The following is a 26,959-nucleotide window of genomic DNA, read 5'->3' on the forward strand; positions in this document are numbered from 1 at the left end:
TGCAAATGTAGGATATGTTGTTAATCTTCTTCTTACTCACATGCAGTTTGAATTCATACAGTCAATTTTAGGTCACTGCTGCAGAAAAAGTACCTCGCCAGGATGACAACTCTTGAGTATTTTCAATTATCTCCTTTCCCAGAGGAGAGAAAATATACTGAGATGATTGCACCCACAAGAACCACTCATTTTGCAGTAGAGTAGATTGGCTCAGGTCTGCATCTCCCTTTGCTAAGAGAGGATCTCTAAGAGTTTTAATGCCTGTAAAGCCCAATAATGCTGTCTTTTTATGTTGCATTGAAACAGAGGGATAAACTCTTCATCCCATCTACAGAGATCATTGTAGATTAAGCCTCTACAGCTACTATAGCTACTATTTCACATGAATTTGTGCACATTGAAGAAACACATTGAAGAAAACACAATCTTGATTGCTATGGTTACAATGCAGCCTGGACAAATGTAATGGAAATAGATGACTAGAAAGCATTTCAAAGAAAACATGGTCTATGAATATATTATGAAATCTTTGCCTAGGAGCTCATTAAAGCAGGTCATAATTATTCCCAGCATCCTGTTTGATAGTTGGTGTTCATATTAGTGTTTCCTCTCCCCTATTCCTCAGGTAGTTCACAAGGCGTCTGTCCCCAGTGCTCTGGCAGTGGACTGGATTGGGAAAAACCTGTACTGGTGTGACACAGAGAGGAAGAGCCTGGAAGTGTCCAAGGCAAACGGCCTCTATCCCACCGTCCTGGTTAGCACTGGCCTGCAGAGCCCCTCTGACCTGGCTCTGGATGCTGACACTGGGTATGTACTTCATCAAATTAGCCACATAGCCTTTTTTCAAACAGTCCATATTGCAGTGGGGGAAGGTGTGTGTAACTGAAATCATATTTGATTGTTATGTAGATATGTCTTCTGGATCGACAGTGGAGAACATCCCCATATTGGCAGGATCGGCATGGATGGAAGCAGCAGAATTGTAATCAGCGATACAGAAACATCTCGCCCTGCAGCTTTGACCATCGACTACACAACCAAGAGAATTTACTGGGCAGACTCAAACCGTATTGTTTTCTCAAATATGGATGGTTCAAAAAGACACAAAGGTAAGTGATCGATTGAATGTTGTCCTTGGTTTGCACCACATTGATTTATACCACACTACTCAGCTGTCGTTCTCTGGTTTAAGAGATGTTCGAAGTTCTCATGAACCAGAGAAATAAGAGAGACAAATTAGTTCCATCATTGCTAAAAAAGTCTTTTTAAATGTCTTTCCCTTTTTCGCTTGGTTAAAAAATAATAGGGCACTTTGCACTTGTTATGAAGTGTTATTGGTGCTTTTGTTTGTGCCCTAATGATCTTGCGGGTTGAAGTACAAAGTGTTTGGACTAATCTTTATAAAAAAAGAAGCAATTACTGTGATCAATAACTGATAACAACACCGACAATGATCGCAAAATGGAAATGGATATTTGAAAAACACGATTGTCCCATTGCTTGGTCCTTGTTAAGATAATCTGATATTCAAACCATTTCTATTTCTTTTGATCTCTGTAATTCATGAGCTGCTATAATAAACTCGATTTTGCCATCCATCTGATAAGGCAACCATCAGCAACCACTCTCTCTCTCATTTTTATTTGAGTGATTATTTGGAGGGAACACCAATAATGTCAGCATTGTCAGTAAATCCTTCAGAGCTCTTGTCACCGCTTTCGGTAACACTTCATGTGTCTTCACAACTTGTGTCTGCAGTAGCAGCGCCATTTTGGTAGACCACCGTTGCGATGGCCGAGTGAAACTTTTAAACACTGGCCTACGAGTTTAATAGGTTCATGGTTGAGGGACGGTAGAGCCGCAGTTCCGCCATGGCATTTATATGTTTTATTTTAGGTATTTCACCTCGGCAAAACACCAGGGGGAATCGTTGAGCATAGCCTTTAATTTTTTCTGATGTTTTATTTGACAGTGTTATTGAAAGCATTCCAAGCATTTGAGGGTTTGTTTGCGATTAACCGGACAGTGAGCCAATGGGACGTGTGTTTGTTTAAGGTGCATTCGATCTTGCTCTAGGCAATGGTGACCTGCATAGCCTACAAATTAAATAGATAGAAATAGAAATAGTTACAATCTTTGAGCACCACAAACAAATGCAGAGGAGGACAATGAGGTCCTGAGGGGGGGGCTTCAGGAGGCTCGTCCTTTCAAAATCAAGGATGGAAGACAAGGTCGGTCTCAAAGTGTCTCAACAGCCAACAAACACGGGTAACAATAGTGCAAAGTGTTTTGTCAGTTTGACAGGCGCAACGCGACAAGGGCCTCAGGCTTTTGTAAAGTTTAACTTGCAGCATATTCAGCCTCATTTGCAGCCTACCCAAGCCACAGCCACAGCCACAAAAAAAGTAAATTTCAGCTGGGATCTGACACATATTTGTGTCTCTTCCCCTCCCTCCCTCAACATACTTTATGCATAATTCCGGAAATTACACACTGTATGGAACATTAAGTGTTATATACCCTCTAATTCAGTCGCCATATAAAGTGATTGAAGGATTTGGGATGCACCACCATTTAGAGTTACAGTACTGGGAATGTTTTTATTATTGATTTAGATTATAGAGTTGCATAAACTATACAATTATTTTCTGTCTCGCCCCTCCTGTGCCAAATACCCAAAGTGGGAGAGCATGAATTCGCTCATGCATTGGTTCTGGTTTCTGCAGTACTGCAGTATTATTCATTTTTTATGGCATTTAGCAGACGCCTTTATCCAAAGCGACTTACAACAAATACATTTGTTTAAGTAAGTGAATCATCTATCCATCCGTCTGTCCAGTCTATCCAGTCTATACATCTTAACAGTCCCTCCTAAAGACCTCTTCACCCCCACTACCCCCCTGTACAAGTAAAAAAAAAAAAAAAAAAAAAGGCTTCTGGCATTACGACTGCCAATGGCCCCTGGTGCGAGCATTAATTACTTTGGATAGATGATTGGATAGATGATTCACTTACTTAAACAAATGTATTTGTTGTAAGTCGCTTTGGATAAAGGCGTCTGCTAAATGCCATAACTGTAAAAAATGTATCCATCATCAGTATGTGATTATGCTCTGCTTTAGGCCTGGTCGGTCGACCCTGATGTCTGTTGCATGATAGTACAAGTTAGCCGTTGCTGGGCAACCATCTCATTCTTTTTAATGTGTTGTGTTTTACTGTTTTTCTACTTTTATTTTAGTTTTTGATGCTGCTATTCTTTTTAATATGTCTGTGTTTTACTGTTTCTACTTATATTTATTTTTTTATTAGCATATCAGTTTTATCTCTCTCTCTCTCTCTATATATATATATATATATATATATATATATATATATATATATATATATATATATATATATATAAAAAAGGTGATATAAAAATAGGGAAGTCAGAGTGTTGCATAAGGAGGTGGCGTGATCGTATTTCCAGGTCTGCAGAAACAATCCCCCAGAACATAATAATTTGGAGATAGGGTAGATATATTCAAGTATGGCTGTTCTAGCTGTTGGTGATGATGTGGCTGTAAATAGCATTACTGGTTTTCCAGGCAGCAGAGGAAGGAGGTCATGGCCTGAAATCCTTTCCCCACCCCTGTGAAAGTAAAACAGTCACTGTTTTGTTGCCTTTTTATACTTTTAATACGCAACAACAAACACGATGATTATTATCATGAGAGTGCTGAATACATCTCTCCCTTAAACGAGGAACAGGTCAATAGGTCAACAATCCATAATGTATCTTACCATTCTGATATGATGGGCGCCTCATCTACAGCCAAAGCACAAATGTCCAGGCACATCCCTCCCATCAGTCTCCTGTCCTCAGGACACAGCAGTGCGGTGGGTGGGACTGGATGACTCTGTGTTTGCCCATCCTCAGATCTCAATCTCTTCATTTTACATTTACATTTCTGGCATTTAGCAGACGCCTTTATCCAAAGCGACTTACAACAAATATATTTGTTTAAGTAGGTGAATCATCTGTCCATCAGTCATCATAAGATAAAGTAATCAATGCTCAGACCAGGGGCCATTGGCAGTCACAATGCTAGAAGACTCTTTTTTTTTTTTTTTTTATTAACAGGAGAGAAACTTGTACAGGGGGTAGTGAGGGTGAAGAGGTCTTTAGGAGCGTTAAGATGTAGCCTGAAGAGATAGGTCTTCAATCTACGGCGGAAGATGGGTAGTGACTCTGCAGTCATGACAGCAGTGGGAAGCTCATTCCACCAGCGGGGCGCCAGGACAGTGAAAAGCCGTGATTGAGTAGTGCAGCTGCTGCAGCCACGTAGAGGCGGCGGTGCCAGGCTGCCAGCCGAGGTGGAAGAACAGAGTGATCGGGCAGGGGTTTGGGGGCTGACCATTGCTTGCAAGTATGGAGGGGCTGTTCCCTTTGCCGCCCGGTAGGCGAGCACCAGGGTCTTGAATCTGATGCGAGCTGAACCTGTGCGGAGGAGGGGAGTGACATGGGAGAATTTGGGAGAATTATTGGTGTCTTCACCGTGCTGTTCTGCCTCATCCGCCTCAAATGAGGAACTCTCCTTGGAGATAAAATTTCCTGACCAGCTGCTGACATCGATCCATCATGATGGAATTAAAAGGGCTTATGACAAAAATGACATATGATGTTATGACCACTCCATCACATGCCACCAGTAAAGATGGTGTTGCTTGGAAAATCAATGACTTCCCTTATCCTGTTGGGAGGACCACAGGTGTGTGCTTTAGATTGTTGTACAGTACCAGTCAAAAGTTTGGACACACCTTCTCATTCAATGGTTTTTCTTTATTTTTTTTTATTTTCTACATTGTAGATTAATATTGAAGACATCAAAACTATGAAGGAACACATATGGAATTATGTAGTAAACAAAAAAGTGTTAAACAAACCAGAATATGTTTTATATTTTAGATTCTTCAAAGTAGCCACCTTTTGTTTTGATGACAGCTTTGCGCACTCTTGGCAAGGTGTGTCCAAACCTTTGACTGGTACTGTAGAGGAGGAATCTACAGGCGAGGTTCATCGCTATGGTGCTAGTTCTGTTTGTGGCTGGGAGGGGACACACAGTGGAGTTGTCAACAGTGATGGAAATGTCTTGGAGCAGGCAGTCTTTCCCGGGGATTTAAGCAGCTCTGTCTTGTCGAGAGAGAGCTTAAGGTGGTGAGCAGACTAAAAGCGAGCACTAATTTTAGCAAAAACTAAATCAAGAACACGGAACTGTGTTTACAGCAGAGTAATCTCCTTGCCACTAGCCAATTGCAGTGTGGTTAAGTGATATACTTGATAGCCTATACATACTATACCCCCCCCCCCCCACTATACATACTATACCCCCCTATACATACGATACCCCCCCCCACTATACATACTATACCCCCCCCCCACTATACATACTATACCCCCCTCCCACTATACATACTATACCCCCCTATACATACGATACCCCCCCCACTATACATACTATACCCCCCTATACATACGATACCCCCCCCACTATACATACTATACCCCCCTCCCACTATACATACTATACCCCCCTATACATACGATACCCCCCCCCACTATACATACTATACCCCCCTATACATACGATACCCCCCCCACTATACATACTATACCCCCCTATACATACGATACCCCCCCCACTATACATACTATACCCCCCCCCCACTATACATACTATACCCCCCTATACATACGATACCCCCCCCACTATACATACTATACCCCCCTATACATACGATACCCCCCCCACTATACATACTATACCCCCCCCCCCCCCCTGTACATACTATACCCCCCCCCCCCCCCCCCAATTAACCATCACCACCACAACCTACGAGGAGCAAGACTACAAAGCATTTCACTATCAATTACGGCTGTATGCGGCGTACGTGACTAATTAAATTAGATGAGTCATATAAACTAGACTATAAACTATTTATTGTGAACTCCACACACTTCTGGGTACCTGTTTGTGGTTGTTTGGGGTACTTTTGAGTACCCGTTTGTGGTTGTTTAGAGTTGTTTGGGGTGATTAGTAGGACTCAAAATGACCGTTATGCTAAAGCATAAACCAATAATGGGCTTCTTTGTTTTTATCACTCCTGATATCCTCATTAGTTCTGTTTCCCTACAGTGTGTCGGCTCCCCAACTTACAGCAGTGAGTTTGCAAGCCTGGCAAGTTGTCACGGCAATTACTCAAGCGGAGTTGTGTGTGGTTGTCGCTGTCAGGACCTGTGTGTGTGTGTGTGTGTGTGTGTGTGTCTGTCTGTCTGTCTGTCTGTCTGTCTGTCTGTCTGTCTGTCTGTCTGTCTCTGTCTCTGTCTCTGTGTCTGTGTGTCTGAATGCTGTTGAAAAGTCCATCTGGCCGTGTTCATTAATCTTTGTGTATTTCATCACAGTACCTAATCAAAACATCGGAAGGGTGATGGGGCTAGCGCTGTTTGAGGACTACATCTATTGGACTGAGGAGAATTCCAAGTCCCTCAACCGTGCCCACAAAACCTCAGGGGCCCAGAGAGTGGTCCTCCTCAGCTCCTGGCACTCCATCAAGAAGATCAAGGTGTACCACCCTCTCCGCCAGCCTGATGGTAATTGGTACTCAGTGTACGTGTGTACGTGTGTGTGTGTGTGTGTGTGTGTGTGTGTGTGTGTGTGTGTGTGTGTGTGTGTGTGTGTGTGTGTGTGCGTGTGTTCCTCATTCCATTAGGTGCATTTTAATGAGCCGGTCCTCAGATTTCTGCCTCCGCCAGCCTCCTCCCCTGGTGTGTGTGTAGTCCCGTATGTGCCTGTGTTGTTGACTGTTCATGACCTTGTCTTCAGACTGACCATGGTCATGTTAGAGCAGAGGGAAACATATCTCTGTGTTATTTATCCCTCCCTCTGCCGCAGTGCCCAAACATCAGTGCCAGATGACCAACGGGGGATGCAGCCATCTGTGTCTGCTCTCCCCTGGAGGAGGGTACAAATGTGCTTGCCCCACCCACTTCTACCTGGCCGCAGACAACAGGACCTGCTTATCCAACTGCACAGCCAGCCAGGTCAGCGTCCCTCCTGTCACCACCCACACAAGATACCATCCTAATACCTCTATTACTGATTGCCATTGGCTTTGGTGTGTAACCAACAGGAAGGCCGCATTTCTGTTCGTTCTCAAACTTGTTACAACTCTCAGGGAACGACCGTGTGGATAACGCTTTATCCTGTGTCATTTCCCCATTGCTGTCTTGTGTAGTTCCGCTGTGGTACGGATGAGTGCATTCCGTTCTGGTGGAAGTGTGACACGGTGGATGACTGTGGCGACGGGTCAGATGAGCCTGCAGATTGCCGTGAGTGACAGGAGATCAGAGAGCCTCGGCCTTAATCAGTCTTCTTCACCAGACGGTTGCATTGGCGTTGTTGAGGGCCACTGTGATGTAGAACAGTAATCGTACTTTTTGACTTCCATGTGGCTTATACGTCCTGTGTGTGTGTGTGTGTGTGTGTGTGTGTGTGTGTGTGTGTGTGTGTGTGTGTGTGTGTGTATGTGTGTGTGTGTGTGTCTCTGTGTGTGTGCGTGTCTGCGCGTGTCTGCGCGTGTGTGCATTGCTTTCCCTCCCAGCTGAATTTAGATGTCAACCAGGGAGGTTCCAGTGTGGGACTGGTCTCTGTGCTCTGCCTCCCTTCATCTGTGATGGGGAGAACGACTGTGGGGACAACTCTGATGAAGCCAACTGTGGTGACGCTCTTTAGTCGTGCTGTACATTTACATTCACATTTACATAAACATGTACATGTACATGTACATTTACATACACATTGACATTGACATTTACATTTACATTTACATTTACATTTACATTGACATTGACATTTACATTTACATTAAAATGTACATATACATTTACATTTACATATACATTGACATTTACATATACATTTACATTTACATTTAGGGCATTTAGCAGACGCCTTTATCCAAAGCGACTTACTATAAATACATTTGTTTAAGTAAGTGAATCATCTATCCATCGGTCATCATAAGATAAAGCAATCAATGCTCGCACCAGGGGCCATAGGCAGTCACAATGCTAAAAGAAGGATTTCTTTTTTTATATATATATTAACAGGAGAGAAACTTGTACAGGGGGGTAGTAGGGATGAAGAGGTCTTTAGGAGGGACCGTTGAGATGTAGCCTGAAGAGATGGGTCTTCAATCTACGGCGGAAGGTAGGTAGTGACTCTACAGTCATGACAGCAGTGGGAAGCTCATTCCACCAGTGGAGCGCCAGGACAGTGAAAAGCCGTGACCGAGTAGTGTGGCTGCTGCATCCACGTAGAGGCGGCGGTGCCAGGCGGCCAGCCGAGGTGTACTGTACACAGCACCACATCCAGTATGGTTTCCTAAAGGCTTCCTTTGACTGTCCCTCCTAAAGACCTCTTCATCCACCCACCACCCCTCTGTACAGTTCCTCCACTGCGACTTTAGACAAATGTATATGGATAAAAGCGTCTGCTAAATGTCAAAAATGTAAACGTAAAGGTGAAACTCCAGCTGGACTGGAGTCCCCTTGACTAATAATGCTGGCGTTCAATTCCAGAGTCGTACATCTGCCTACCCGGACATTTCAAGTGCAGGAAGCAGCAGAAGTGCATCCCGTTGAACCTGTGTTGCAACGGACAGGACGACTGCGGAGACAGCGAGGATGAGACAGACTGCCGTAAGACGCTTAAAGGGCTCTAGATGCAGCTTAAAGAACATGCTGACTGATAAAAAAGAGGAGAGAAAAGGCTGAGAGAAGAAAGTTCACAGCACAGTTTCTAACTTTTATTTCTGTATATTTCACTTTGGGGCACGTATAAGAATATAGCCAGTGAGTCATTAAGTAGCCTATTCAAAGGGTTTAGTCTTTTCTTTAGTGGAACAATTGTGTGGTCTTCAACCAAAGAAGGGCAGAGTAGACAGTCAACCATCGAACCGTCTCAACATATCTGAACGTTGCAGCTCGGCCTGAATTCTCTCTGGATTATGGATCTGCAGCTGTCTGCAATAATGCAACCCGACCTGTTTGCACTTTCCAAATACAATCTAAAGTAAATTATTGATAAAGGTGTGTGTGTGTGTGTGTGTATGTGTCATTTTGCCAAGGGCAGAAGTCTGACAGACGGCAATGACTCCATGTGTGTGTGTGTGTATGTGTGTGTGTGTGTGTGTGTGTGTGTGTGTGTGTGTGTGTGTGTGTGTGTCTGTGTGTCTGTGTGTCTGTGTGTGTGCGCACGAGCGTGTGTGTGTGTGTGTGAGTGACACAGATACAGAGAGACAGAGCCTGAGGGCTTTCATCAGCACCTTTAATCTGAACTGCCTTGTTGCCGTGAATCAAAGTGACAACTCTAAGACATACACTGGCAGGCCACAAGACATACAGTGCCCACCGCTGTCCATGAAAAGCCCTGGGAGTGAAAAGCAGTGGCTTAATGACCCGTTGCACAGAAGCATTCCCTGAGAAGCTTAATCCCTGCTCCCCTGAGCTCTGTATCTCTGGCTGCAGTCACATCCAGCCCAGCTCAGGGCAGAGCTCCAGTGCCTTCAGGGAGATGGTTAGTGGCAAATGCCCCTGCAAGAGGGTGAGCGGGGTGGCAGGCGAGGGGATGCTGGGGCTGGGATTCAAGGGGCTAAATCTAAATCTCGCCCAGGGTGCAGATTAGGGCAAACAGAAGGAGGTTTAACCAGGGCTAATCATGTTGGGAGGGCAGGAATTAGAGATAGAGTCGTAAACTCCCTCTGGGTTTGGAGGGAGGATTAGTCGACTGTAGACCTTTTCAGGTGTCCAACAATACAGCTCAGCCGAACCAGGAAAATAAACTCAAACAACTGCAGGCTTTTATTTTTGTACGTCTTTATCTTGTTTAAGGACGCGATATTAGCGCTATTTGACTGCACAATTCCAGTTCTATACACCGCAGTGACCACGTCTCTGTCCATCTCAGACCTCGTTGTTGACTTACTTTGCACTCTTTCTCCTGTGTTTTCGTATCCAGCTGACAGCACGTGCTCTTCGAACCAATTTCAATGCAAGACTACCTTGCACTGCATCTCCAAGCTGTGGGTGTGTGATGAGGATCCAGACTGTGCTGACGGCTCAGACGAAGCCAGCTGTGGTGAGTTCAACAATGCTATTTCAATTATGAGCACGACCACGGCCGTGTTGTGTAATAGGCTATTGCTCAAACACGGTATGTGGTTGATGTTCATTTTGTTCAGAGTTCTTAAGCTATAATAAAATGGTGGATAATTTGCTGGGAATGTACCATCAGTCTCTCTGTCCTTCCCCCATTTCTGGTTCCACTCTGTGGAAATCGCTAATCGTTTATATGGCTGAGATGATCGAATGTGCCACCGTGCTGGCATTTAGCATAAAGAAGATTGAGCATTTAGGACTGTATCGAATCCGTGAGAACATTATCAGCCACGTGCCGTCATTTAATGCGGCAAAACGGTTCTTAGAAATACTTTACAATCAGAGTGGAACTGCCGAGCAGCTATTGTTGTGGAGAAATGATGATCTCGCTTTCCCAGGACGAAAAACAGCTGAGGCAGCTGAATATGTCCAGGGTGGTCCAGTAAAGTCACAGTGGATTACAAAGCCTGTTTGAGGAGCAAATTGAATGTGATAACGTTATTCGAACGTTTACTAAATGTTTTACCAGTGACGCCCTCATTAATGCTGACTGCGTTTGGTATGGTCGTAAAAGCACCACTAAATCCCAGCATCACTGATTCACTGGATGAGGTTAAAGTCTAACTCTGACTTCCTCTATTAATATGGACTCTGAAGTAAATACATGGGTACTGTATGTCCTATCTTACAGTCTTCTTAAATTATTTACATTGAGGAGGATTTAGCTGTACTATTTAAAGGAGACATGTTTTCCAAGGGTGCAGTTCAGTGGTACATTATTATTTAAATGAATCGGGCTCTATTAGATGAAATCATGCAGTCATTACTCATACCTATGAGGGTAATAAGGCAATTTACAGTTTCCTTTTTTTGTGAAGAATGTGAAAGGAGGCTTTCGGAAGTCTGAGGAAACAAAAGGTCCTCAACACAATGCATATTCACATCATTGTTGTATGACTCATTAAAATGAGTTTGGTTGTGTCCTGGGGTGGTCGAGTGGTCTAGCATTATGGCGTGCTGTGCACACATACGCCCATGTCGGCATGGGTTGGAATCCTGCTGACATACCCTCTCCTCCTTGCTTTCCTGTCTATATTCACTGTCTCTATTCATTACAATTAAAAATATAACTCTAAAACTGCCACGCAAAAAAAATAAAAAGGTTGATTGTGCAGTCATTATCCGGCTCCAGGCAGGGGAGGAGTTCATTGTTCTCCTGTAGCGTCTCTGTCCAAATTAGAATTCTGTTCACGTCATACTGAGTCTTGGAATCAGTGCCCAAATTGTGGTTGTCAATTAATAACGCATTATGTATTTATCGCTCCTCCTGATAGGTGGATTAAAAGTGACAGTGAGATAAGAGGACATTTCATTGGTGGTTTCCAGTGTTAGGATTCCATGTAGAGATGGGATAATCAGGATGTGATTTTAAGGGTTACTAGAAAAGCTATACTTTCCAAATGCTTCCTTCTGGATTTTGGACTGGATTGAATGTCTGGGTTACGTGCCAAAATGTTAGAATATCTCTCACTAGATAGATGTCTAATGTGAGACAAAACTCTCTGTAAAGGAGGGTTAGGGTTAGGGTTAGGGTTAGGGTTAGGGTTAGGGTCATGACTGCGAAACTGTCATTTGAATAGATTTTCAGACACGCTGTTTGGCTGTTTTGTCTTTGTTTGTTCTGTTGTTGACTAGATGAGAAGACCTGTGGGCCTCACGAGTTCCGTTGTAAGAACAACAACTGTATCCCAGACCACTGGAGATGTGACAGCCAGAGTGACTGTGGAGACAACTCAGACGAGGAGAACTGCAGTGAGTCACACTGTAATGTGAAGCTCCCTATGCAGATCATTGTGATGTGAAGCTCCCTATGCGGATCAGATTCTAGCATTGTGACTGCCAATGGCCCCTGGTCTTAGCATAGATTCTTTTCTTATGATGGCTGATGATTCACTTACTTCAGACAAATGTACTTTTTGTTTTAAGTCGCTTTGGATAAAAGTGTCTTCTAAATGTAAAACAATAGTGATGTGAAGCTCTCTATGCAGATCACTCTGATGTGAAGCTACCTGTGCAGATCATTACAGATTCTAACCTGGGGGGTGGGGGATGGGTGGTGGGGGCTGGGGGGTGGGGGATGGGTGGTGGGGGCTGGGGGGTGGGGGATGGGTGGCTGGCTCTCAACTCTAAAGTCACACTGTCGTCTGCCTCATCCCCGACCGTCTTAGAGCTTGTGACCTGCAACTCCAAGGACTTTGTGTGTGCCAACGGAGAGTGCATCTCAGCTCGCTTTCGTTGTGATGGCGACCAGGACTGTGCTGATAACTCAGATGAGGTATGTACAGTGAAAGCCTTTGTTCCAGGGTTATGGTTAGGGTTAGGGTTAGGGTTAGGGTCACTGGGTCGTGCTCATTGCTCTCGGATACCTTTAGACAAACATACAGTCGTACCTGTAGCATCTATACGTCACCTCTGACCTCTGTCTTAGTCTTTTTCTTTTGGTCCAGAGTAACATGATGCTGTTTTAGAGTGCTATGCCGTATGAATAGCGGGTGACAGTACTTAATGCAGTAGATCAGCTTAGATGAGGCCAGTGGATAAGAGGGTTTATTCTTTGTCCCCACAGAAAGGCTGTGAGACGCACTCCTGCTCGGAGGACCACTTCCGGTGTCTAAATAACCTCTGCATCTCACGCAAGTGGCTCTGTGACGGACAGGAGGACTGTAAGATGGGGGAGGATGAGAGAAACTGCCAGAACACTGGTATGAGCTATGAGCTAGCGTCCAAACAGCTGAAGATAAAAACAAAAACACTTAAAACACAAATTAGCAATTCTGTTACATTGCCAAAGCAAATACAATATATCTGGCTTGCGAAGCATCCTGATGTTGCATTGGCAGCTGGTAACAATAGCCATTGGTTGTTTTGGAGCGACAGTGTGATGGGTGGTAGAAGTTACTGAGTTTTCTGTGGTTTATTTTATGAAATCGAGTTCTGTAGAGAAACGGAGAGGCAAAATAGCTGTAAAAAGGCCCTTCTAACCCCAGCAGATGCTTCAGTTTCTGCGACATGGCTTTTTCCCTCCATCTGCTCACAAGAGATGTGAAATTCAAATGAGTCATCTCATGGATGTCTTTTCACACACAGTATCTCTTCTTGAATATTTGAGCACTTACAGTGGAGAGAGTACCTGAAAACCTTTGGCTGCACTGTGAATTCTCTAAATTGGAGAGGCTACATATTGAGATGCATTTAAAAGCTTTCCCCCCATCCATAGCGAGCCCAGAGATCAAAAGTGCTCCAAAATAAACTTCCACTTTCACTCAGGAGAAGCTCACTGAAGCAGTTCCTTATCTGCTTCTTCACCATGTGTCTTTGGACTGGAGCGTTTCATGTGTATTTCTGGTGAAAGGCACACATTATCTATATTTCACAGTCGTTCCCTCCTGCTCTCTGAGTGAGTATGTCTGCGCCAGTGGGGGCTGCGTGTCGGCCAGTCTGAGGTGTGATGGCCAGAGTGATTGCGCAGATGGATCGGATGAAGTGAGTGGTTCTCTTTGATAAAGCCTTTCCATGTGTTCCCCCGATCCTCATTAGTTGTGCTTGGTGCTCACACAGGATTACTTTTATGTCAATCAAAGGATAATTGGTATATCTGCAGCTCAGGTCATGGACTTCAGATAATTAAACATTAGGCCTTCACCTCTTTATGCACAGCCTTGTGCCTGTGGACCATCTCTTTTATTTAATAGTTCTCCATATTTCATGAAATCTACCAATAAAAGGTGGTATAACAATACATTCTGATATATCAGTTGAGCAGATCTGCACATTGTATTCGGCAGTTGTAAAACATCCTCATATGACAATTACCTCAGTGGACTTTTAGACACCTTTGGGTGGTAATTTAAAGTCAAACAAGAAAAAGGCTGTTTTCTAAAGCAAGTGACTTGCATTGATCCTTCATGAATTATATAAAAGCAATTTCACTTGCACAACAGGAAGACTGTGTGCGAGAGTGCAGAGAGGAAGAGTTCCTGTGCCAGAACCGGGCCTACTGCGTCCCCAGTCGCTGGCGTTGTGATGGCGTGGCAGACTGTGTGGACCACAGCGACGAGGCCGGCTGTCTCCAGGGTGAGTCTGGAACCTTGGGGTTTCATTTCAGATACGCATTGCCTCTCTTTCGCCCCAGGTTGTCTGAAGACCAGGATTAGGTAATGAAATACTCGCCCTAGGCTGTCTGGTCATGTTGTGAAAATGCCTTTGATCTTTTATCATGAGAATTACATTTCTGCGGTTTCCAAAATCAATTTGATGAAAAAGGGAATGTTTCTTTTTTCAACTAAGACACTCACTCACTTACTCAGACACTTACTCAGACTCAGACACTATCAACAGAGTTCACAGATATTAATCAAAGTAGGATCATGAATAGACACTTACAGAAGATTCATGAAATACAAAAGACACACCAAACCCTTTAAGCCAAATTCATACCAAACTCTGTTATATTAACGTAGGGCGCTTCTTACAAAATGATTTGTCCTCACTGCACGTTGAAAATGATGGATGATCATTTGCAATGTGCTGTAATTACTTTAGACCCTGCATTATCACTGTGCTGCAGTTCGCATGGTCTTTATATTATATATGTATTTATGCCATTTAGCTGACACTTTTATCCAAAGCAACTTACATTGCAGTGAGTGCATACATTTCAGTATATATGGTCCCAATGGGAATCAAACCCACAACCTAAGCGTTGTTAGCACCATGCTCTACCGACTGAGCCACAGAGGACCATGGTCGTTACAACTTGTATCACGTATTATCCACTTCACTGTTATGTTTTTCATTAATGCCCAGTGAAATCTGCCTTGGCCAAGAGTGCTTACTGTTTTGTTATAGAAAGGGGAAGCTGAGGAGGGAGGAAAGTGGGCTCTAGTACAATAGCAATCAGTAAAGTCACAGCTGTCCCTTTGTATACTGAGAGGAGCTCCCCGAGGAATCCTGCCAAAATGTCTCCTTTCCACTTTGGAATAAAGTAGAGAGCCTGTCACCTGGGTGGCGGTGTGCTGTTGTTCTGTAGTGGTTAGTAGATGCAAGGCTCAGTTGGTAGAGCATGGTGCTAACAATGCTTAGGTTGGGGGTTTGATTCCAGCTGGGACCATATATACTGAATAATGGATGTACTCAGTGTGATGTAAGTCGCTTTGGATGAAAGCCTCAGCTAAATGTATATTATTATATTCATATCAGAATATGCTAATGATGTAACTGTCATAAAGCTGTTGAAGGTAACACCTTTCAAGGGCTCCAGGGCTGCATTCTCATTCCATCTATGGAAATCTGGGAAACCTGTGAGCTGTTGTCCAATTAATGTTCTTCTAGCAAACATAATGTAATAATTATATATATATATATATATATATAATATATGCCATTTAGCTGATGCTTTTATCCAAAGCGACTTACATTGCAGTGAGTACATATATTTTTCAATATATATGGTCCCAGTGGGAATCGAACCCACAACCTCAGCGTTGATAGCAGCATGGTAACTATTGATAAACTACGAATTGTATTAATATGGGGAAAAAAGTGAGGTGTCTCAAATGTTTTGTGTTTCCTATTCTCTTTCGGGCAGGGGTGCACTCTTGTCTTCCAGATGAGTACATTTGTAACAACACACTATGTAAGCTGTATGTCTGGGTGTGTGATGGAGAAGATGATTGTGGAGACAACTCAGATGAAGACTCTGACATGTGTGGTACGAGAAGATTCTTCCTATTCGTTTCAGTCATTAGATTTCAATATGGAATGAACTTATTTGTATTTTGTATCATTTTAACGACTGCTATCAACCCCTGTATGAAGTATATGTAAATTCCATTGATTATGGAATGTGTAGCTAGTTTTGTTTTTTCTCCTATGCTTTGTATTTCAAACTACAGCCAAATTGCCCTGTCCATCAATAAGACCGCACCGCTGTAGGAACGACAGGGCTTGTCTGCGCTCAGAGCAGGTGTGCAACAAGGTGGACGACTGTGGGGACAACTCTGATGAGGAGGACTGTGGTGAGCCCTTTGCCCTGTGAAAATCATGTATGCCAAAGTCCCACTCAGATGATCACAAATACCTTGTACATCACACAGAGGGGTGAATTGGGTCCTACTAATCCCCACAAACAACCAAAAACAACTACAGACAACCACAAACAGGTACCCAAAAGTACCCCGAACAACCATAAACAACCCCAAACAACCACCAACAACCACAGACAACCCTATACAACTACAAACAGGTACCCCAAAAAACCCCAAACAATCACAGACAACCCTATACAACTACAAACAGGTACCCCCCAAAAAAAAAAACAATCACAGACAACCCTATACAACTACAAACAGGTACCCCAAAAAAAAACAAAAAAAAACACAGACAGCCCCAAACAACCACAAACATGTACGGTACATGTAAGGTTCTTATTAGGGCTTTAAGTCAGAAAGGCTGAAACTCTATTGTAATTGTAGGGGTTCTTATTAGGGGTTTAAGTCAGAAAGGCTGAAACTCTATCATGGTAACTGCTCCTCCGAAAACCACAAATGGCTCCCAGTGGCCTGTACAGTCGGTGGCTGTAAAATATAGCTGTAATAAGCACGTCTAAGATTCAACTTTCCCACCCCGTTTGCATTAGAGTCATGACATTCAGTATACTGGTCCCTCTGCTCACAAGGAACAAATTTGCATGTAGGACCCATAACGTCCGACATGATGGATTTTCGGCCATCAAGGACATCACTCTGAAGACCTGTACCTCTGGAGACCTGTACCGATTTCGGTAGCGATCCGTCAAGAAATGACTGAATGGCAGGCTACTCAAACTTCCAATTTCATATAGCCCTATTGAAACAGTTCTAAATACAGGTCACTTTGTTCAATTCACATGAAAGTTGACATGGGCGTCATGGAGGTCACCCTGAAGAAAGTTTGGTGTTATTCACATCAAATAATTGTTTCTTCAATGGAGTTGGTTGAATTCGGGTCATATCACCAAGTGGCAAGAAGAGGGAGGCAAATACCATGAGTTGCCTTATTCCTTGACCTCATCTTCTGCTCCCTGGGCCTGGCAAGTAAACTACTCATCTTTTATGTGAGCCTTGATATAGGCATGATTTCGGCACTTCCCTGTCTTGGCATTCTTCTCCCTCCATCCACAGAAAATCCCTGTAAAGTAAAAATACAACTACAAGAAAACCAACTGGGAAGAATACAGAAATTGTGTAAGAATTAAAACCAGAATGATAACAGAGACACAAGAACAACCCCAGGATTTAGACCAGATGGCCGTGAACACTGGACATATCCTCACTCAAGCCAGAGAAGAGAGCATCCCAACCGTCAGCTCTATACCCCCCTTCCCTCCCCCCCTCACACCTCCTTCACCTCATCAAAACTAAAAGGAAGAGGAGAGAGTTTATTATGAACAGGACACCAGAACTCAAGAAAGAGGTCAACCATCTTCAGAGACAAATTAAACATTAACTTACCATCAACTGGACAACGACACAAATCCTCACACCTTCTGGCAAAAGATCTGGAGCACGAACGGACACAACACCATGCTGTACCTGCTCTGGGCAACTCATAGTCACACCGCTCATAGCAAATAACGAAGAAAAAGCCATTTTATTTCAAAATCATCTGCAAAGTGTACACTCATGTCCCTATGACCCACAATTTGACACAGATTGGAAATGCATTATTGACAGAGAAATGGAACAACAAACAGCCAACTCCCTGCCGTTACCTCCCCCCGGCCCCAATCTTCCCTCTCAACTCATAATTACCTCAAGCTCTGTCTCCCACCCAGTACTTCCCTCCCAAACAGTACTTACCTCCTTGCCTGCTGCAGACATTGATATGTATAATTCTCATGATACTTTATTTCATTTGCTTTTTTAAAGTTATGTTTGTTTTGAAGTTCGGAGTAGTGACAACGCAAAGCCTTGGTGATTCACGCCTGCCTGCCTGAGTCCATGTTAGGTAGAGAGAGGAGGGTCTCCCCTGCCTGTCTCCCCCCCGCCCCTCCACACCCGCTGGCCTTATATGTGTGACACTGATAGAAAAGAGCAGACAATCAATTCACTCACTTTTCACACCAGTGTTTTGTTTCTTGGCAAAACAGGAGTAGCCTCTCTGTAGCATTTACTAGTAAAGCTAGTGCAAGTCGATGGGGTCCAAAACCATTACTCGTGAAGTAATCCTTTAACATACAGATTAAAAGGGCATTTACGCATTCACGCAAAACACATAAAAGCTGATAAATCAAAGACGGGCTAACCTGTTGCTATACACCTGGTAGACATCTTTAAGGCTCTCCCTTGACCATTCTCAGACAGTTGTTTGATCCCATGACCTTGCCATGAGGCTTAGACCCTTTTAATCGCTGCTTGCAGCTTTAATTATTAATATTATCATTGTTATTAGTAGTAGTAGTACTATTGTTGTTGTTGTTTATTATAATTGTTTGTAATACATTGTTTCTGATTGTTGTTATTGAAAAACTAAGAAGAAATTATCATTTTAATTTGTACATGTTGTTATATTTCCATCAATAATATATAATATAATATATATAATATAAATATATACACTCGCAGTATGTGGCCTATAGATAGATAGATAGATAGATAGATAGATAGATAGATAGATAGATAGATAGATAGATAGATAGATAGATAGATAGATAGATAGATTGATAGATAGATAGACAGACAGACAGACAGACAGACAGACAGACAGACAGACAGACAGACAGACAGACAGACAGACAGACAGACAGACAGACAGATAGATAGATAGATAGATAGATAGATAGATAGATAGATAGATAGATAAAAAGTTATTTACTTATGAGGAGAATAAAACTTGAGAACTGAAAATAACTCTTGAAAACTTGAGTTATGAGAACATAAAATCTACTGTAAGTCACTACCTTATACTGTAATACCTCACACTGTAATACCATGCACTGTCTACAATTTCATGTCTTTTGCACTATGCCACTATTTGCACTGGTTAGATGCCAAACTACATTTCGTTGTCACAGTACTTGTACTCTGTGCAATGACAATAAAGTTGAATCTAATCTAATCTGCTGTAAAGCATCGCCTACCTGAAGGGATATGTTAAAGTTAGAATGCCCCCCACCAAAACACTGGAGTACAGGTCATCAAAACAAGGTTACAACCATATTCATCATTCTAGCTTTGGCTCTGCTGTAAATACTTCCACCGCTCTGGAAATAGCAGTCTGGCTCCTGGTGTTCTAACCTGCCTGCGCCGCCCATGGCCTTGTCCTGGATTAGGTGACGCAGTGAGGCCACCCAGATCCTGTGGGAAGGCTGAGTTTGCCTGCAGTAACCATCGCTGCATCCCCACGGAGCTGCAGTGTGACCTCTTTGATGACTGTGGAGATGGGGGCTCGGATGAGCAGGACTGTAAAGGTGGTAAGTGGGCCTCCAAGGTGCTCTCTGTCTGTGTGTGTGTGTGTGTGTGTGTGTGTGTGTGTGTGTGTGCGTGCGTGCGTGCGTGCGTGCGTGCGTGCGTGCGTGCGTGCGTGCGTGCGTGCGTGCGTGCGTGCGTGTGTGTGTGTGTGTCTCTCTCTTGATCTCCCTTTCTCTTTCATCACATCTGTGCACTCAAGGAAGTTACTCTTATCATTTACTAACCTAGCGCTTCAAAAGAATATAGATGGTTTCTTCTACTCAAGTGTTTATGCTACATATCCTGTATATTTCTGTTGTGGTCTCCCATATTCTTAGTCTCCAAGGAAGAAGGATGCAGGGGGAGGGTGAACCTGTGTGGAGATGACGCAGTCTGCAATCTTACGAGAGTGGATCCACTTTGTCAATGCAAGCCGGGCTTTCAGAGGAATCTAAAGAACAGACAGTGCGAAGGTATTGTGAGGGCCTGGGTATGCTGCCTTCCATTTTCATTCCTAAGAAATGTTTCTTTTCCATTCAACGATGTGTATCTTTCAAGGGGAAAGTTTCCATTAAGGTGGAGTGAATGCATGCAGGCAGCACTGAAAAGGTGAAGAAAGTGTTTGTCAAGTGTGATGTTAGGGCCAAATGTCACAGGGGCACGTTATGGGCCACTGGGTTTATATATAAACACAAACAAACTAAGAAACAGGACGTTACAGCATTCAGACAGCATTCTTTAGCAATATACGCCATTGAGCTGACGTTTGTCTCCAAAGCGGCTTACATTGCAGTAAGTGCATACTTTTTTCAGTGTTATGGTCCCGGGGGGGAGGGGGGGGGTGGTGCAGAAACACCACATTACAAACAATGATTGATTGATTGATTGATTGATTGATTGATTGATTGATGATTGATTGGCAAATAAACACGGTTTGTTTGTGTGTCTCCGCCCTCCTCTGTACCCCCCTCTCTTTCACCGCCGTCTGAATGAAGCATAAACAAAGTACTGTTATAATAATGTGCAGTCAAAATGTTGATACAAATCTAATCAGATTTGATTATTTGGAGCTCGGGGGAATAATCTTGTTCATAAGAGTAATATGTGTTTGTTGACACTCGACAGGCCCGCGTGCTGTGTGACTGAGTGGAGGACACTAATAGTTGTTTTGTTCGTTCTTCCTCAGAGATCAACGAGTGTCTTCAGTTTGGCATGTGCTCTCATTACTGCACGAATACGAAGGGATCGTTCAAATGCACATGTGATCGTAATTTCAAAGAAATTGATGGAGAATGTATAACCAAAGGTAGACTCTCTTTTATCATTATTAAAAATACCTATTTTGTGAACTGATCGATAATTTTGCGACCGTTTTGCTATTTTTTCATTTTAATCACAGCATTGTCATGTCATTGATGTTGCATTGTGTGTGACTAATGTACTGCGGTATGTTAAGCCAAATTGAATGTACAATCTTTTTAATTGATGTTTGTTTTGTTTTTGTATTTTTATGACTCAACGGACAGGACCAGAGGATCAAGTACTCTACATCGCTAATGACACTGAAATCAGAGGTTTTGTGTATCCATTTAAGCAGAGCCATGGACTGAAAGTGCATGCTCGCATTGAAGACAGTGCCCGCATCATTGGGATGGATGCTGTCTTTCACCAACACAAGTTTGTGTGGGCTACACAGTTTAATCCAGGTGGAATCTTTTACAAAGACATTCTTGACAGAAGTCAGACTCAATCAAATAGCGGAATCATAGTGAGTAAAGAATTGTGTGGGTTGGGGTTGGAGGGTCAAACACAGTCCTACTTTGAGAGGAACCATGAGAAGTATATTGCCTATTGAAGATTAAGTACAGTGCCCTGCGTAAGTAATGGGAAAGTGAAGCATTTTTCACTCCAAAAGTTTGTATTAGAAATCAAACCATCACTATTGGTTTAAAGTAGACATTATCCACATTCATTTGATGGTATTTTTGTATATATTGGTTTCACCATTCAGAAATTGCAACAGTTTTTATGCGTAGTCCCCTTATTTCAGGGTCCCCGACAGTGATGGGACAATTAGCTTGACAGATGTTTCTGGTTCGTCAGGTGTGTTCCGTCATAGCATTTGTGCTGTCATAAGAGAGCTCTCAATGTCTAGTATTGATTCTAGGCTTTGCGTTTGCCTTTGGAGTCTGCTATTGATGTCTGTCAACATGAGGACCAAAGAGACGTCAATGAAAGTCAGGGAAGCCATTATGAGGCTGAAATCTCAGAAAAATATCTGAAAAATATCCAAAACCTTAGACTTACCAAAATCAACATTTTTGAACATCATTCAAAATAAAATAAAAAGCACTGGTGAGCTCAGCAATCGCAAACGGGCTGATAGGCCTAGGAAGACTTCTACAGTGGATGACCGCTCACCATAAAACCCCCAAATAACTGTCCCACAGATCAGGTAGGCGTGTAGCAGATAGGCGTGAATGTGTCAGAGACTACCATCCACAGAGTATGTCACCAGCCAAACTGCAGATGCTTCAATGAAAGGTGCAAAATGAAGCTTACATTAGTTCAGGCTGTAAGTGGAAAGATTGGAGAAAAAAGGATATGCCCAAGATGTACAGCATACTACCTCATCTGTGAAACATGGTGGAGGGGGTGTTATGGTTTGGCCATGTATAGCTGCCACTTGAACTGGCTAACTTGTCTCAATTGATGATGTAACTGACGGCAGCAGCAGAATGTATGAAAAGTGTACAGAAACATCTTGTCTGCTCGAGTGCAAGCAAGCTCCAAATTCTTTGGAAGTAAGATCATACAGTAAGACAATAACACAAAACATGCTGCCATAGCAACTCATCTGCCATAGCAACTAAAAAAAAAAATCATGGCCAGAAAGTGGAAAGACTGGCTAAGTCAATATTCAATTTAAATCCAATTGAACATGCATTTCATTTCCTGATGATGGTTCTGAAAGAAACAAATAACACCTGAAGATGACTGCAGTACAGGCCTGGCAGAGCATCACAAAGGAAGATACCCAGCGTCTGGTGGGATCAATGGGTCACAGACTTCAGGCAGTTATTGCATGCAAAGGATTCTCAACCAAATACTAAACATGAGTGCTTAATTTGAAAATTATATGAATCTGTCCCATTACTTGTTAGTGTGAAATAGGGTGACTTTACATAAAAGGTGATAACCAATATAACTGAGGATATCTACTTCAACCTCATAGTAATTGTTTGATTTTAAATCCAAACCTTTGGAGTATGGAGCTAAAAGAAGAACATGGGGAATTAACTGAAGTACTGTATCTTTAATCCTCCTTTTATAGATTAAATGATTTCTGGTTATTCCACAACTGCAGACACAGGTGTGATGTTACTGATGGTCTTTAAACTACTGTTGTGTAGAATAGGAGGTGTAAGGCACAGGATATCTCTGATGTTAATTGCTTTGATTTGAGCATTGGGAAAGGCCCCTTAAGACTGCTCTCTGTGTGACTTCAAAGAGGACTGTGGCACTTGAACTGAAATGATTTAGACTGTGTGTGTGTGTCTGTGTGTGTATGTGTCTGTGTGTGTGTGTGTCTGTGTGTCTGTGTGTGTGCGTGTGTGCGTGTGTGCGCGTGTGTGCGTGTCTACATATGCCTACACGTCTGTGTCCATGCATACACAGTTTTTCTATTCATTTCCAGGTAAGGAGTGTGAAGGTATAGCCATGTCAGTAAATCTGTGAACCATTTCTTTCTACCTTGCAGTGCCCTGACTTCAGAAGGCCAAGGGACATATCTGCAGACTGGGTAACAGGGAACATCTATTGGACAGATCACTCCAGGATGCACTGGTTCAGCTATTACAGTGCCCATTGGAGGAGGCTAAGATACTCTATTAATGTGGGCCAACTTGGGGGAACAAACTGCATTCGTCTGATAACAGACATTGCTGGGGAGCCTTGTTCTATAACAGTTAACCCAGCTCGAGGGTGAGCTCAAATATCCTGCATGTACATTGACCATTTTGCTAATTATGTTTTGTCCTTTTGCATAACATAATGCTTTGTCCTCTGCCCTCTTCTTTCCATGTCCCAGGATGATGTACTGGACAGTGATAGGGGACCACTCTCACATTGAGGAGGCAGCCATGGATGGTTCTATGCGTAGAATTTTACTGGAGAAGAACCTGAGAAGGCCTAGTGGTATGTGCTTATGTGACAAAAAACAGTACATCCATCCAGTGAGCATCCATCACATCAGAAAGCTGTTTACAGTACTTGTATGTTTCTGACGTTAGGTTTGAAAGGACTACTGTAGATCATAACATATTGTAGATCATTGAGCAGGTAATCAGTCATGCACATACTGGCTCCCCATCTGAAAACAATGTATACATCTGATAAAATATCCTTTTTGCCTTTGATGTAGAGTACTAGATACATTTAGTATTGTATTACTGAACATAAGGAGAGGATGACCTGTTTTTCCTTCTTCATAGGACTTGCAATAGATTATTTCAACCAGCGTTTGTACTGGGCGGACACAGAGCTGTCTGTGATTGGAAGTGTGCGCTTTGATGGGTCTGACTCTGTGGTGGCGGTTAGCAGTACACATGGTGAGCACTGACTAATACCCAAGACTTGCATGCCCTCACATTGTTTTTTAAATGTTTTATCTAATTGGGTCATTCACTTATTCACTTAAAGCTTAGAAAAGGTGGTTGAGATCTCAAATAAGAGCTTAATTTGAAGCCACAATCTGTTACTCGTGAAGCGGTTTTTGGATTTATAAATCGATATTATTGGTTCTTGAAGAATATTGCTTCTAGATGACTCATGTATTATATACTGTATAGCTTCAATATATATATATATTGCCCTGCCATATGGATGGATCATGTTAATCAAAGGGAGGAGACAGCTGGGAGATAATCAATAATCAATAATCAATAATGAGAACAATAAATTGGCCGGTGAGTGTATGTTTACAGCTCCCATTCGATGCCACAGACTGTCAGTCCTTACATCCAGAGTTCTGTCTGTGAATTTCTAAAAACATATTTAATGTCAGAATTGATTAGTCCTATTGCTGTCATCGTCATCATTTGGTGAGTAGTTCCAACAAATACATTAGTTAATCTAAGAAGGACATGAGTGAAAAGAAAGGCACTCAACTCAAAAGTGACATAAGGTTTTTTTTCTATTTGTAACGGCTGATTTATGTCACATGTTCAGTCTGCTCCTCTATTTCAGTCGTAATATATGCAAGTGTGGGAGGTTTATCAAGTATAATACAATAATGCTTCCATGCACTCCATTGCCAACTGTCTCAATCAACTGCTTGATTAAGATTTTGTTTAATTATCTACGCCGTTATGTTTTATAGCAATCTTCGATGCAGTAAAATTAGATTTTGGTTTTGAGACAGTCGGCAGTGAAGCAGAGGTGGAGGTTCGTCTTAAAAGCAAAACAACATGTTAAGCCTATAATCAACTAAAGAGTCCAAGACGTGACGTTAAATGAAATTAAGAATTTCTCTTTTGATGACAAAACAATTGTCCCACTTTGATTTTTTTTTCAATTGTTAAGTCTAGCAAATGCGTGATTTAATTTCAGGTAAAGTTTTCTGACCTGGATTTCCCCTCTTCCAAGTCACAGTCCATCTTTTTGCACTCATCTCCGCACACAAGTGCAGCACAGAAAGGTCTTTGAGAATAGCTTCTCAACACCTAGGTACAGCCAGTGCACACAGAAATGCACATGTACGTCAGCTTTAAATTTTCTTTGGAAATCACCCTGTATATTTCTGAGTGCAGGGCAGAAACCCCACAATCTATCACACAATACATACATAAGGCATTATTTTCTTGTCACTCTTGTCTTGCTATTTAGCTAGGCTTAGTTATTTTAGATGCTATTTATCAAATGCCGTACATTTAAAGTAATGGGAAAAAAAAACACTTTGTCAAGTCACCTGAGAAAAAAATGGCTGTTCCATTTCTGCTCCTTCACATAACACGGTGAAAGGGTGTGAAGAATGGTACAGTATGCCGAGAGTAAAGGCAATCTGGGAGATTTTAGCAGCATTTACAGGCATCCATCTTATTCCTGTCACCAACCTTTTTTATCTCAAGGTATTTTCCAACCTTTGAGGATTGATATCTTTGAGGACTACATCTATGGGATAGGAATGAGGAATGATGTTTTCCGGGTTCATAAGTATGGCAGACTGCAGGTGGAGCAGCTCCAGTTGGGAATAGACAAGGCCTCCGTCATCCTGGTTCTTCATCGCTTCAAACAACAAGATGGTAACAATCGTCTTGTCTTCCCTTTGTCTTCTCTTTTAAATTAAAATATTGTGCAATCTCAAAGGGTGTTATACAATGCCCTGCATAAGTAATGACACAGTGAACAATTGTATCTTGTTTTGGCTCTGCACTCCAAAAGTTTGGATTTGAAATAAACAGTTACCGTACTGTGAGGTTAAAGTAGAGATGTTGACAGACTCCAAAGGCAAACGCAAGTCCTAGAATCAACACTCAACATTGACAGCTCTCTTGCACAAATGACGTGACGGAACACACCTGACTTACCAGAAAAAAAAAGCAAAGCTAAGAATCTCTACTTTAACCTCATTGTAATTGTCTGATTTCAAATCCTTTGGAGTGTAGAGCAAAAAGAAGAAGAAATTCTTCACTGTCCCATTAAGTAGAACACCGTGGACAATGCTGTGTGTGGAGGGAGTGTTTTAGTGCACACTCTCAATTCTGTGTGCTTGTGTACTCTGCAGCAAGAGACTTGGTTCACTGAATTTTCTCATTGATTATCCAAACAAAGGGAGTGCTTTTGGATGTGGACTCTCCTTTCTTTGCAGGTTCAGGCCAGAGTACACGGCTTGTCCCAGAGTGGGCTGCTCCGTTGTTTGTGTGTCTAAAGTCTGGCCAGAGATAGGGCTCTAGCTCTTCACATAATGTCACATCTGCCTGCCCTGACCAAGCAGGCTAATGTCATTAGCAAAAGGCTGGATTAGGTGGTGAAGTCTCAGCTCTCGGTCCTCTAGTTTAGTAATTGGTGGAGCACAGCTATCAAAACACTGACGCCACCTTTCTGGGGCTGGCTGATAAGTTTAGAGATGTTTCCCCTCTCTCTCTTTCTCTCTGCAAATTGGCTCCAGTCCAGTTTCTCACACACACACTCTCTCTCTCTCTCTCTCTCTCTCTCTCACTCTCTCTCTCTCTCTCTCTCTCTCTCTCTCTCTCTCTCTCTCTCTCCCCCCCCC

The 26,959-nt window shown here is 42.7% G+C and overlaps 1 protein-coding gene across 1 annotated transcript in view; it reads left to right on the top strand.

Moving 5' to 3' along the window:
• The window catches only part of LOC310815109 (low-density lipoprotein receptor-related protein 1B-like), a gene marked incomplete at both ends in the record, with an annotated part of 106,031 nt that overhangs the window by 69,509 nt on the left and 9,563 nt on the right, over nt 1-26,959 (top strand). Inside the window, 23 exons of the mRNA XM_083684741.1 lie at nt 626-807; nt 910-1,109; nt 6,443-6,631; nt 6,933-7,081; nt 7,276-7,369; nt 7,642-7,758; nt 8,621-8,740; nt 10,059-10,178; nt 11,894-12,010; nt 12,427-12,533; nt 12,825-12,960; nt 13,635-13,741; nt 14,200-14,332; nt 15,846-15,968; nt 16,153-16,272; nt 19,569-19,709; nt 20,025-20,159; nt 20,873-20,992; nt 21,213-21,454; nt 23,447-23,670; nt 23,777-23,883; nt 24,180-24,296; nt 25,815-25,988. Of these exons, the coding sequence (XP_083540867.1) occupies nt 626-807; nt 910-1,109; nt 6,443-6,631; nt 6,933-7,081; nt 7,276-7,369; nt 7,642-7,758; nt 8,621-8,740; nt 10,059-10,178; nt 11,894-12,010; nt 12,427-12,533; nt 12,825-12,960; nt 13,635-13,741; nt 14,200-14,332; nt 15,846-15,968; nt 16,153-16,272; nt 19,569-19,709; nt 20,025-20,159; nt 20,873-20,992; nt 21,213-21,454; nt 23,447-23,670; nt 23,777-23,883; nt 24,180-24,296; nt 25,815-25,988 (3,274 nt within the window). The remainder of the gene's footprint in view (nt 1-625; nt 808-909; nt 1,110-6,442; nt 6,632-6,932; nt 7,082-7,275; nt 7,370-7,641; nt 7,759-8,620; nt 8,741-10,058; nt 10,179-11,893; nt 12,011-12,426; nt 12,534-12,824; nt 12,961-13,634; nt 13,742-14,199; nt 14,333-15,845; nt 15,969-16,152; nt 16,273-19,568; nt 19,710-20,024; nt 20,160-20,872; nt 20,993-21,212; nt 21,455-23,446; nt 23,671-23,776; nt 23,884-24,179; nt 24,297-25,814; nt 25,989-26,959) is intronic.

This window comes from Argentina silus, assembly GCF_951799395.1.
Source record: "Argentina silus genome assembly, chromosome: 14".
In the NCBI taxonomy this organism is placed as follows: Eukaryota; Metazoa; Chordata; class Actinopteri; order Argentiniformes; family Argentinidae; genus Argentina; species Argentina silus.